Genomic DNA, 14,189 nt, shown 5'->3' with positions numbered 1-14,189 from the left:
CAGGCTTGAGGGGCCAAACGGCCTACTTCTGCACTTAATTCATCTATTCAGATGGACCCTCTGTTGCAAGGCCAGTGCTAATTCCCCATTCCGAATTGTCCTTGAGAAGGTGATGGTGAACTACTTTCTTGAACCACTGCAGTTCATGGGTGTTGGGACACCCACAAGACTGTTCCGTAGCTGCCTGATACAACTGAGTGGCTTGCTCGGCCATTTCATAGGCCAGTTAAGAGTCAACCAAATTTCTGTGGGCATCTGTAGGCCAGAGTGGGTATGATTTCCTTCCCTGAAGGGCATTAGTGAACCACATATCCTTTCATGATCATCATTACTCAGAGTAACTCTTGACTTACTGAATTTTAAACCTCCCAGTGGCCTTGGTGGAATTTGAACCAATGCATTTAGAGAATGCCTCTGTATTTCTAGTCCAGTAACATTACCGTTCCCACACAATGTTTCATTTTTTTTTTTTTTTTGGTAGCCTTATTTCACTAGCTTTGGTGATCTTCACCGAAAACAACAAAAATTAAGATGCAATATCTTGTCAACCAAGATCCTTTACAATTTCCTTTGGCCGTTTGGTATTTAAGAATGCGCTCGTGCTGAGACACCTACTTTGAGGGATTTGGACACCGCTTAGACGCTTTTAACGTGATTCGTTCTTTGAAATAAGTAGGAATCTATGTTTAAGACTTTGGACAGCGTTAAGAGAAAGCATTGCTTGGTGAGGGCACCTCCCTACAGCAAAGTCACTGACACCTTTGCTCTCTTCAAAGTGCCGTCACTGATCAACAGACATTGACCTCCTGGGGAGCTCCTATTTTGTGGGAGGGGACCTTTAACCCGGTGGAACGTGATGAATTCTACAGTAAAAAGAAGACAGTGATTGGCCTGACTGTTTTTGCCATTGGACGGTAAGATAGAAAGGGAGATGAACTGTCAGATTTGCATTTCCAGCTTTCTCTAATTTGTCCAATGTGAATGCTCGCTGCATGGATTCATGTTTAACCCACATTCCTGCATCAATCCCAACATTAATCCCACTCATCACCCCCCCCCCCCCCCCCCACAAGCCCTGTCTCAAACTCTAACAAAGCCCACTGTCCCTCTCTCTCCCCATAGCCCTCTCAATCCCAAGCTAATTCAAGAACACCACCCACTCCCCATAGCCCTGTCTCGATCCCAAGTGAATCCAACAACCCCACTCGCTCTCCATAACCGTGTCAATCCCAAACAAATCCACTGGCCCACTCTCTCCCCATAACCCTGTATCAATCCCAAACAAATCCCACTGCCCCACTCTCTCTCACGTAGCCCTGTCTCAATCCCAAATTAATCCCACTGCCCCACTCTCTACCCATAGCCCTGTATCAATCCCAAACAAATTCCACTGCCCCACTCTCTCTCACATAGCCCTGTCTCAATCCCAAATTAATCCCACTGCTCCACTGTCTCTCCATAGCCCTGTATCAATCCCAAACAAATCCCACTGCCCCACTCTCTCACATAGCCCTCTCTCAATCCCAAATTAATCCCACTGCCCCACTCTCTTCCCATAGCCCTGTATCAATCCCAAACAAATCCCACTGCCCCACTCTCTCTCACATAGCCCTGTCTCAATCCCAAATTAATCCCACTGCTCCACTCTCTCCCCATAGCCTTGCATCAATCCCAAACAAATCCCACTGCCCCACTCTCTCTCACATAGCCCTGTCTCAATCCCAAACTAATCCCACTGCTCCACTGTCTCCCCATAGCCCCGTATCAATTACAAACTAATCCCACTATCGTGCTCTCTCTATCTCAATCCCAAACTAATCCCAATATTACGCCCTCTCCTGATATCTTTCTTATTTGCAAATATTTATCCAGTTCCCCTTTAATAGGGGCAATCATCTTTCCCTGCGGCAAATCTCCTGACCTCACTTCCTGAGTGTGCATTTGAAATTGATGTCCCGGTGTCCCTTGTCAACAACATTTTGTAAAATGAACAGTTGTCTGTGTTCGAATGGCCTTTTGAATGAAAGTTCACTGACATTCATTGTCCTCTTCATCAGGTACCTTGACAGGTATCTGAAGGACTTCCTGGAGTCGGCGGAACAGCACTTCATGAAGGGGCACCGGGTCATCTACTACGTGATGGTGGACATTGCCAGCAAGGTGCCAGCCCTGCAGTTGTCTCCTGGACGGAACTTGACCGTGATCGAGGTCCCGAGGCAATCCCGCTGGCAGGACATCAGCATGATGCGGATGCAGCAAATCGGTGATCTCATCCAGGACCAGATTCGCTTTGAGGTCACCTACCTCTTCTGCTTCGACGTCGACCAGGTGTTTGTGGGGCGCTTCGGGGTGGAGGCTTTGGCATACTCAGTGGCTCAGATACATTCAGCCTTCTTCGCCGCCAACCGAAACAAATTCACCTATGAGCGCAGTCCGAAATCGGCTGCTTACATCGCGTTGGACGAGGGAGATTTCTATTACCACGCGGCTGTTTTCGGAGGGAGACCAGATCTTGTTTTAAACCTGACCAGGACCTGCCTGGAGGGCATCATCAGAGACAAAAGTAATAAGGTCGAGGCGGTCTGGCATGATGAGAGCCATTTAAACCGTTACTTTCTGGATCACAAACCCGCCAAGCTCTTATCGCCTGAGTATTGCTGGGACCTGATGCCGGCCAAGCATATCAGATATGTCAGGCTGAAATGGTTGCCCAAGGACTATAAGAAATTACGTGACAACTGAGTGAGAGAGGAGTCCTCCTATAACTTTCCTATTGTTGGACTTTCATTGTTACACTGGGACCATCTCCTATTCAAAGCCAAACAACGTCCTTCCAAATCTTTGAACACAATTGTACACAGAGTTGGCAGGCTTTAATGCGGGCAGCCTTTAATGCTGATAAGAGGGGGGAGGAATAACTGATTGAATTCATTCAACTCCGAGATCATTCAATATCATGCCCCAGCATCATGCCAGGCTGCACCCTAAATGGGAGTCTTCCTCCATCCCACATCCCCGTCAGTGTTCAAAAAACAGCCCCCACCAGCACCCCTTCCCCCATGCCACTTACCAACCCCAACAAATAATTCCTGACAATTGCCCAAACAAAAGATGCATTCTGAAGAGGTGGTTAAGAGAAGGCGCACATTTAAGTTGTGAGAAAATGAATTAATAATTCTTACCGAAAAAAATTAGAATAAAGGCTCTCTTCCATAAACCATCCCTGAAGCCTAATCCGTAACTTGCTCAATAAGTGATTCTGTTGGTTGCTGAAAAGATGATTATTAATGATTGTGAGGAGTCAGCAGCATGGTCGAATGAGACTTCATCCATGCTGAAAGTTGTTGTGGTTTTAAAAAAATCATGATGAACTTTGCTACATCGCTATTTTAAAAAAACGGCAAACTTTAGGAACTCGGAAACTCTTGTCATAGTCGTGCACTCCCTCCACCTCGGTTTTTCCAAAGCTCATTAATAATAACATCCTTCCTGCTATTTGCCAAATTTGCAGCGCTGAATGTGAAGAAATGCTGCACGAGGGTTTTTTTTTCCTTTCAGGGTTGTCATAATATACACCAGTATATCATGGTGCAGACACACACTGATGGACACACAGTGGGACCAATCAACATACACAACACCGCAGCAGTGGGACCAATCAACATACACAACACCGCAGCCAATCACCAGTGAGAGCACACGCACTATAAAGACAGGGGGCATCAGAGTTCCCGCTCATTCGAGTAGCAGCTAGCTAGGAGCACGGAGCTCACAGCCTGCAACACAGACATTCACCATGTGCTGAGTGCATTGACTGGTTAGGACAAGGCAAAGGTCTTTAGTTAAAGCTGGTATCGTATTTACCCACAGTTCAAGTATGTTCAAACAGTTAACCTTTTAATAAAATAGTGTTGCACTACTTCAAGTGTGACCTGTGTGTGATCCTGAACACCCAACACATCAAGGGTTAAAACATAATTTTAGTGGATATTTACCAACTGCATTCTCCCCCAGGTTGACCGAAATGAATCAGAGAATTGACAGATACCGTGCTATGCACTTAGCCCATTCCGGGGCGCTCCAGAAAAGCCGCAATGATTTCTCTGACAATTTATTTTTAAATTGCAAATGGTCACAGTTTTCGGATTTGTGCAGATGTCAGTGGCCACAGTGGAAAGAGCGTGTCCAGTTCCTGCCTTGAGAACAGTCTCTGCCTCACTGCCCTGCGCTGAGGGCTGTCAGCCCTCCAGGAATAGCCCAGACTCTGCGGGAATTGGAACGCGATCTCGAGGACACTGCTGTGTGAAACCCTGGAGAAAAATCATCGCAACAATCAAAGAAAATTTGTTTTTTTTTTCTGTCATTTTCTTTGAACAAATGTATTTAACCAAACATTTTTAAAATAAATTCTGTTTGGCTGACAGTCAATCAACATCCAATTGGGTATGGAGTCCTTCGTTGCTTTCCAAATAGCATAGTGCATCACAAGGATGGATGTGCTGGCCGAGTAATGGAACACATTTAACCACAGTCGGTTTTTCTGTGCCAGTTTACAATCCTCCCCTCTGAAGGAAGCATGTTGCAACTGGCAATCTCCCCGAGGAGACTTTGAGGGTCTTTGCATATGGACAACACAGCCAAGCTGCCTTAGAGGGTGCACAGAGGTCAAGGCCATTTCTACTGGCCGCTGGAGTGCTTTAACGATGGCCAGTGTACTTGTCAAATGAAATGAAAATCGCTTATTGTCACAAGTAGGCTTCAAATGAAGTTACTGTGAAAAGCCCCTAGTTGCCACATTCCACCACCTGTGCGGGGAGGCTGGTACGGGAATTGAACCGTGCTGCTGGCCTGCCTTGGTCTACTTTCAAAGCCAGCAATTTAGCCCAGTACGCTAAACCAGCCCCTGATGGCAACACCAGGTTAAAGTCCAACAGGTTTGTTTCAAACGCTAGCTTTCGGTATACCTCTTCATTCACCTGAGGAAGGAGCAGTGCTCCGAAAGCTAGTGTTTGAAACAAACCTGTTGGACTTTAACCTGGTGTTGTAAGACTTCTTTCTGTGCTCACCCCAGTCCAACGCCGGCATCTCCACACCTTGTCAGATGGGTTCCTTTGAGTTGGGGTACACCACAGGCGACAGGCAGTTCATTTACTCGAGGAGCCTGAGGACATCAGCAGCAGGTTGACTTTAAATCAAATGAAATCATGAACTACGAGCCTGGTCAGAAAGAAGGGTCAGGTATTAAACTGTAAAGGGAGTTGTAGCGACTGCTGACACATTAATGTTTTGGTTCGTTCAATTCTGTTAACTTTCCTTCTGCATCTTTGCCTTCTGATTTCTGTAACTGCATATAGGTACTTTAAAAAAGAATAATGCGGTGCTGAGAGAATAGGTACACAATTATACAGTGCATCATTTGGGTGGAAAACATTGCAATCCCTCCCCCACCCCACATCCTTGAGGCCAAATCAGGATAAAATTGAAAGTTCAAGAGTCACAAGGAAATAAGGAGAATGGTCAGGTATGGGGGCAGCTGGGTGGGGCTGCAACTGTATTGAATAGACTCCGAGACACAGGAGCAATGGGCTGAATGGTCTTTTTCTGTGCTGTATGCTTCTACGGTAGCACAGTGGGTAGCACAGTTGCTTCACAGCTGCACGGTCCCAGGTTCGAATCCCGGCTTGGGGCACTGTTTGGAGTTTGCACGTTCTCCCCGTGTCTGCATGGGTTTCCTCCGGGTGCTCCGGTTTCCTCCCACAGTCCAAAAAATGTGCAGGTTAGGTGGATTGGCCATGCTAAATGGCCCTTAGTGTCCAAAAAGGTTGGATTGGGTGGGGTTACTGGGTTACGGGGTTAGGGTGGGGTCTAGGCTTGGGTAGGGTGCTCTTACCAAGGGCCGGTGCAGACACGATGGGTCGAATGGCTTCCTTCTGCACTGTAAATTCTATGATACTCTGTGATAATGTGGGCGACCTGATGAAGCAATTAACAGGCTATTAAACAAGGCTCAAAAGACTAAATAGACGGGCAGAGGAAGTTGTATCAGAGCAAGGAGGGTGTCCTGGTTTCAACAAAATAACTAGCAGGAGGTTGAAAACAAGCTGTGGATAAAGTATAGATCGTAATTATTCAGAACAAAAAATTTGTAAAGTTATTAGTAAAGAACATTTATTTTGAGAAAAACATTATTTTTGAGCTTCAAGGTCAGGAACGTAAGCATAGCAGTACCACGCACAGGATGTACTTAAAATATATCATACAATCACGGAATCACTACAGTGCAGAAGGAGGCCATTTGGCCCATCGAGTCAGCACCAACCCTCTGAAAGAGCACCCTATCCCCGTATCTCCATCTATCATTTTTGGACACCAAGGGCAATTTAGCATCGCCAACCCACCTAACCTGCACATCTTTGGACTGTGGGAGGAAACTGGAGCACCCGGAGAAAACCCATGCAGACACGCAGAGAAAATGCAAACTCCACACAGTCACCCAATGCTGGAATTGAACCCAGGTCCTAGGTGCTGTGAGGTAGCAGTGCTAACCACTGTGTCACCACCTTGTTAGTGCTCAATCTGAAACGGCTAGACAGGCCAGGGCTGCAGTATGGGACATATTATTCCATTAACTGTTCATGAGGAGATGAGTAACATAGTGGGTATATAGTAAATATGTGAACTGCTACAGGGAACTCAGGCTCTCTTGCAAACAACAACCCAAAACACCAGTGGACTCAGCCAGTAAATAACAGCAGTAAATCTTACCTGCACATATCAGCAGCATAGGCAAAGCACATGAAGGCACATTGTGTCCAATTTTGTCCCATGTAATTCAACCTATAAAATTTGCGACACACTGGAGCATCTTGGAAACCTTGACCTCGTTAACGTGGCTGAGGCTGGTGAAAGCAGCCAAGATGACACACTCATGACCTCTTGATTTGAGTATTGATACCTATATCTCATATGCACCGCATGTAAAAGGTTGTGGTTTATTATCTGATGACTTAATTTAATAAAAAATAAGTATTAACCAGATGTTTCTGGGTGTTGGAGTCCTTAAGAGTTGTGCTGGATCTATGAAAATTTCTTATAGTAATAGCTATGGCTCAGTGTGTAGCACTCTCACTTCCAAGACCCTCTTCAAGGCCATGAGACAAAATTTTTGCTGACACTGCTGCATTATCAAGAGTGTGCTGCACTGTTGGAAGTGTCGTCTTTTTAATGAGATGGGAAATTGAAGGCCCCGCCCTCTCAGGTGCACACAAAATATATCATTCGCCAACTACTTTGAAGAGAAGTCGGGATTCCTAGCCATTACTTATTGCTTGACCAAAATCTCGTTTGTCCTCTTTCTGGGATTGTTGTGTATGTTTTGGTTACCACGTTCTGTAAATTACCAAAAAAAATGATTACACTTCAAAAAAGAATGGAAAGGATGTTTCCTCTTGTGGGCAAATCCAAAACTGGGGGCCGCTGTTTGAAAATTAGGGGTTGCCTTTTTAAGGATAGAGGTGAGAATTATTTTCTCTGAGACTTTGAGACCCTGCCTCAGAAGGTGGCAGGGGCAGGGCCATTTATTATTATGAAGGTGGAGCTAGATGGATTCTTGTCAGGCAAGGGAATCAAAAGGGTTGTTGGGGGTAGATAGGAATGTGGAGTTCGAAACGTGAACAGATCAGCCATGATCTCATTGAATGGCGGAGCGGGCTTGACAATATTGAATTCTTTACCCGTCAGTCTGGCCTCAATAAAACTCAAGATGGATTTGTAGGTATAGTATTATTTATTTTTAACCAAGTTGCAAGGCTGACTCGCTCCACAGAGATTCAGAACACACAAGCGGTCTCCTGGAGCTCCAGAACCGAGTGCTATCGGAGACAAAGAAATCTTTACAAATCTCATTCAAATGGCATCTAGTTTCACATACAAGATTCTCATAGGTCATCCTATACACCTCCTGACATGGCCATATATCCTGATTGGCTCACTTTGCATTCCTTAACCCTGGGCCTCTTGTTACCCTGCATCCTTTCCCCCATTCTTGCCATGCTTTCTGAATCCCTTTGTCCTTTGTTTGTGAACTCACTACTATCAGACTGGCTCACATCTACATTATTGTAACTAATATTTGAACTAACTATTTTATATCACATTCGTTTGTTCAATTCCTCATTCCCTCCTTTTATCATTTCATGACAACCTATCGGTCCAATCCGTAGCTACGGCCCCTCATCTAAGAAGATTTGTCGCTGTATTTCCAATTCCTGTTGCAGCACCCCGTCATCCGCTGCACCCTCGTGGATCCTAACAGCCAAGATTCGAGGGGCGTCTATCTGTTCCAGTGCACCCTTCATTTACCCATCACGCATTTAAGGATGGCCAGGCCCACAAAGATTCAGCCGAGTGCCACTGCTAAATACATGGCCATATTTATCAACCAGTCCTTCCAATCTCCGAATCCCCAGTTACCCCAAGCAGCTTATCATACTGTGAATGGGAATTATCCCGAGGAAAGGGAAGGCAAATAGCCGGTGGTGCTGAACCCGGATTGTAAGGAAGAGTGACTTGCACAGACGGTGACTCGGAACGCTGACAATGAACCATTGTTTGGGGAGTGCCCCAAAGCGGTGAAACAGAAAATAACCTAGACACCGATGCAGGGTTCGGGTAGCAGACAACCCGTCCCTGGCCATACAAGCGGTGGTAGATCTGGTAGAAGAGATTCATACTGCCCAGGTTTCCCTCATTCTGGGTCCTAAATGAATTAAGTATATCTCCTGATAACCTATGTTCTAGTTGTACTCCCCTTCTCACACGCTCCATCCTCTCTCTAGTCCCCCTCTCTCTCACAACCTCTTCCTACCCTCTCCGTACGGTCTGACTTTACGTTTATGGCACCAATCTTAACACATCCAAAATCAAATTTACATGTACTCCAAAAACAAGGCAATGTCCATGCAATGTTCCCTTCCCATCGCCGGGACCGGTGCAATTGCTTCATGAGTCCCACATTGTCCGTTAACCTGTTGACCTTCCATGAGTCGATACCATGTCCTCGTATATGGGGGCAGCGAAGAACGTCACCTCTGCATAAGTGAAATGTCCTTGTAGTTTGATTGGGGTTACAGATGTAGGTGCTATTTCCCTTTTCCATTTCCATCGCCGATGTCACTCCAAGCGAGGCGAGGCCGAAGATTACATAGGCGGTGCGTAGCCACCCCATCATGCTCCACACCTGTAAAACAGCACTGGGGAAGGGAGGCAGGTTAGTGACCGACCTTTTTACAGTGGTGGAGGTGGACCCAAGCACTCCTCCCCTCCACTTTAACTGCAGTGGGGGTGGTAAGGAGAATCTGGAAGGACCCCTTCCATCGTGGCTCCGACCCTTTCCGAGTCCAATTTTTGACCATGACATAACTACCAGGCTGCACTGAAAGTAAGCTATGTAATGGGGACGGTGACGGGTGAGCCGCATGGACATGGCCATGAAACTCCTTGAGGACCTTAGTGAGGGCTAGAACATAGGTAGTCATTTCTTCAGTCATATGGTGAAACTGAACCAGTCTGGGAACATGCAGGTTCCAGGGAGTTCTAAGGGGCGTGCCATAAAGGATCTCAGCAGGAGAGAGCCGGGCCGGGCCCGCAGATGTAACTCGCAGCTGGAAGAGGGCAACGGGGAGCAACTTAAGCTATGCCAGTCCCGTGTCTGCTCTTAATTTAGCCAATTTAGTTTTGAGGGTCTGATTGTGTCTCAACCAACCCGGCCGCCTAAAATGAGGCCCGTTATCAGACCTTTAACCACAGTAGCAGCTTTATTATCGATAGTCAGATACGCCTCAACTAATCTGCTAAACACATCCACAATGACCAAAACATATTTATAACATTGACACCTTTCCAACTCAACCACAAGGGATACCTTTGCCGGTGTTGTATTGCTGACAAATCAAACACCGATTACTGATACTCTGGGCCAACCCCTGCATTTTAGGGTGCCATCAAGTGTCCAGCAACAAATCACTAGTCCCCCAAGCCCCACAATGAGTTGCAAAGTGTACACATTCGATGACCCATAAAGCCAGTACATCAGACATACAAGTCTGATGTGCTGGCGTGGTCCATAAACAAGAAACAGAATCATATGTACAACCTAACCGTTTCCACATTTGTTTATCACTCTCAGGAGCGTCCTCCTATAACCTTATGACGTTTTGGATGGTTGGCATTGGCTTGTCAGAGGCAGACCTATTTATTGCAGAACGTTTAGTCTGACTTAACATTTTAGGCACCATCACTTGCTGAATTTGCGCGGCTGTCCGCACTGCACAATCTGCTCGTTCATTACCAACGTCAACTGGGGTCTTACCGTTTGTATGGGCAGCGCATTTAATGACGGAAATCTGCGCGGGCATAAGGAGGGCCTGCAGTAGGTCATTAACTAAACCCCGGTGGGATATTTCCGTGCCGGCCGAGGTATGGAATCCCCTATTCTTCCAGAGCTATCCGAAGTCTTGAACTACCCCGAAGGCGTATCGTGAGTCAGTATAAATATTTACCCGGTGATCTGAAGTGCGTACTCTGTTGGGTCGGAATGATCCACTGCCCTCCTTACCATAGGCCCCAGATCCTTGGCATGGTACTGGTTGTGGACCTGACGTGTAATATGAGGGCCTACAGAAGCTGACTGTGGCCATAAATGTGGCGGTATTGTTACAAAATCGGCTGTACCTTCTTTTCCCGTGACTGTGGTTGTAATCTTGACTGGCCATTCGGTCAACGATTAACAGCCGGTATTTGTCCTCCAACTCCCTGTTCTGTCCGGTTCTGTCATAGGCCAGGGTAACGTGGTGCAGTGAATGTTCAATGTCTAACGTCCACCACTGGGGTATGATAGAAATATAGCATTGTTGTCTTATCCTCCATGATTGAACCGTTACCCTTTTGTCTCTGCACTCTAGCTGTAGCTGGAAGATACACAGTAAATCTCGGGCCAACAAGTTACAGTCCAATCCAGTAGTCACCACAAACTGATGATCTGTAGACTTATCCTCATAAGTGACTGTCACAGGTTCAGAAATAGGATACTCACACACCTGTCCTTGGAACCCCGACAAATGCTGGGTGTGGTTGGATAATGGTAGTCGAAGTTCTGATTGCACCGAAGACATGGCTGCTCCAGTGTCGATTACAAATGGGCAGTGTTGATCTCCTATCTGCAGAGAGATAATAGGTTCCCTGTCCGATTGGAGAGTCCTTATGACTAAATTAGCGTCAATCTTGTGTTGGGAAAGGATTTGCCTGGGAGAAGTCGGTGTACCTCGTCTGTCCTCCCCTTGGTGGGTACCCCCTCCTTTGGGTCGGGTAGTCTCCTACTGCTGCCCGTATTTTAAAGGGGCATTCCTGATGCCAGTGATCTGTACGGCCACAATTAAAACATGCATTGTTCCCTCTATATCTGCCCCATCCTCTTTTCCCAGTAGACCAATGGCCCCTCAGAGGGGGTGGTAGTTGTAAAGCTGTTGGTGCATACGGTGGGCCATAAAGAGGGGCTGAGGGTCCATTTGGGTGGGTTTGATATCCTCCCCTGTGTTGATCCACCCACCCAAGGTCACAATATTAGGGTTCCAGCTGGTAAGCCACTGTATCTGCCTCTGGTTGGGGTCTCAGATCATCCTTTTTCATTACATACTCCGTCTTAATCTTTGTAACTGAGCCTCCTTCCTGGCCTACACCCTCCTTCCAATAAAATCGGACTGCCCGGGCCATCTAGGAAGGGTCGTTCTCTGTCCAATTCATGGTATTACATTTCATGGCAGTAGCCACGGAAGGTGGTAGGCAATGCATTAACATAGCACAATATTGAGGGGAATTCTGACCATTTTGGTACAGCAAGTCGCCTGACTGCCCACGGTAGATTTCATTAAAACATTCCAGAAATTCCTCTGGCTCCTCAGTCTTTTTAGGTTTGAGGTCTAAGATAGCAGAGATGTTTATGGGCTATTGAAATGTGGCATTCAACGCATTCAGGATTTGTGCCAGTCTATCATCGTCCAAGGCATGGGCTTGCTGAAGTGCGGCGTGGCTAACATAATTCAAGTCATTGAGATGACTGCGGTACTCTGCTGGGGTTAAAACTTGCTGGGCTAGGGCCCAGAGGTCCCTAGAATCAGCTTGAAAAACTGAGATGGTAGTTCTCAGACAGTCCACGAAAGCAGCAGGAGATTTCTTCCTGTCTGGGATTGCAGCCAGAACAGCCATCATCTCACTGGGTCTCCATGGGAGATAAACGTCTATCGTGGGCTGGGCATCAGGGTTGGGTATTTTCCTAATCGGCAACTGTCTCAAGAGTCTCACTAGGGGGCGCTTTAGCGGATTCCTCTGGCTCTTCAAAGACTTCGACGTCCTTCCCTTCCGATAGGGGGAGCTCCGGCTCCTCAGAACTATTCCCGTCCTCTTTCTTTGTTCTCATACTTTTCTGTCCTACCATATCGGTCTTAAGGGATCTAGGTGGTATGCGTAATTGTTTCTGGATAGGATCAGGCCCCTCTCTCATTGTCCGAGATCGGGTCCTAGAGCTAACTGGGCTTGTGGAACAGAGCTCCCCTTCTCTAACAGATGGTGAAGGTGCAGAAATAGGACTCAAACTATCAAGCAAGGGGACTGGAGAGGCTGGCATGATTTGAATCTGGGGAGCAGTGACTGGATATAAATTATGATACCCTGGTGATTCTGGAATTAGTGCAGACAATGCTACTGGCACAGTCGGGACTCTACCCGACCAGGTCCAATTCTCTAGGTCATCATCTGCCTCTGCCAATGTAAGGCCAGCCATTGAACTACGTAGCCCATTTTTTTTTTACTCAAGTCTGCCCCGTTAGGTGTCTCCCTCTCTTTACTTGCGCGTTTTTTGAATGCACACTCCTTTTCCAAGATCTCCAGAGTTTTCCGGTTCCCCCCTTCACTAATTGGAATCCCCATTTTAAGGGCATTTTCTTGATAACATGATCTTATCCCTCTTCTCTTGGCAATATTGTCTCCGTAATCCATTTAACTCTTTGGCTTTCATACTTTGGCTCTTTTTCCAAATTGCACCCTGAATTTTCTTAATGATGTTCAGATCTTTAGTGCTCCCTAGTGGCCATTCGTCACCCAATTTCTTCCTTAAAGTTGCTGACATTTTCCTAAAATCCATCGCTTTATCTGGATAAATATCACATAATATTTGCAATGAACTGCCTGGATCACTCGTGTTATCCAAGCAATTCCCCATAATCTCGAACTAGTCCTCAAGACTGCGTTGTTCGCCACTACAGTCCAAGGATACAACTTTAGCTTAATCAACTATAGTTTCCAAAACACTCATGGAACTGAACCGTCTTTCCGACGTCCCATCAATTCCAAAACACTCATGGAACTGAACCGTCTTTCCGACGTCCCATCAATTCCAAAATCAACTCAAAACTGAACTATCAATCTTATGATATCCCATCAGTTTTTTTTTAACCCTCAGTCGCACCTACATCGACTCAATTTTTAATTTTCTAATCCCCAGACTGACCTTTGATTTTGTCGAGACGAACTTTCCGTACCAACCGCGAGTGACCAGACCAATCAGACCATGAGAAGAGGGGAAAATCAATGTGGTCATTTTCCAGCTACACACATTGTGGGCCCATTTCCACTTTCCTTGTCCAACATCAGTCTAATTCTGATTTCGCAGCTGGCCGGTGACCGTCTGGAGAAATCCCGGGTTTCGGCACCAAATGACAATATTGAATTCTCTCCCGTCAGTCTGGCCTCAATAAAACTCGAGATGGATTTGTAGGTATAGTATTATTTATTTTTAACCAACTTGCAAGGCGGACTCGCTCCACAGAGATTCAGAACACACAAGCGGTCTCCTGGAGCTCCAGAATCGAGTGCTATCAGAGACAAAGAAATCTTTACAAATCTCATTCAAATGGCATCAAGTTTCACATAAAAGATTCCCATAGGTCATCCTATACACCTCCTGACCTGGCCATATATCCTGATTGACTCACTTCGCATTCCTTAACCCTGGGCCTCTTGTTACCCAGCATCCTTTTCCCCATCCTTGCCATGTTTTCTGAATCCCTTTGTCCTTTGTTTGTGAACTCACTACTATCAGACTGGCTCACATCTACATTATTGTAACTAATATTTGA

The 14,189-nt window shown here is 46.2% G+C and overlaps 1 protein-coding gene across 3 annotated transcripts in view; it reads left to right on the top strand.

Moving 5' to 3' along the window:
* Window positions 1–4,427, top strand: part of LOC140390398 (N-acetyllactosaminide alpha-1,3-galactosyltransferase-like) — a 52,066-nt gene extending 47,639 nt beyond the window's left edge. For all 3 annotated transcript variants that reach the window (XM_072475537.1, XM_072475539.1, XM_072475538.1), the window contains 2 exons: window positions 777–914; window positions 2,058–4,427. In XM_072475537.1, the coding sequence (XP_072331638.1) occupies window positions 777–914; window positions 2,058–2,742 (823 nt within the window). In that variant the 3' untranslated portion in view covers window positions 2,743–4,427. The remainder of the gene's footprint in view (window positions 1–776; window positions 915–2,057) is intronic.
* The last annotated feature ends 9,762 nt before the right edge of the window (window positions 4,428–14,189 follow it).

The sequence above is a fragment of the Scyliorhinus torazame genome, chromosome 14 (assembly GCF_047496885.1).
Source record: "Scyliorhinus torazame isolate Kashiwa2021f chromosome 14, sScyTor2.1, whole genome shotgun sequence".
In the NCBI taxonomy this organism is placed as follows: Eukaryota; Metazoa; Chordata; class Chondrichthyes; order Carcharhiniformes; family Scyliorhinidae; genus Scyliorhinus; species Scyliorhinus torazame.
Note: the sequence above shows the minus strand (reverse complement) of the source record. Positions and strands in the feature narration are given on the sequence as shown.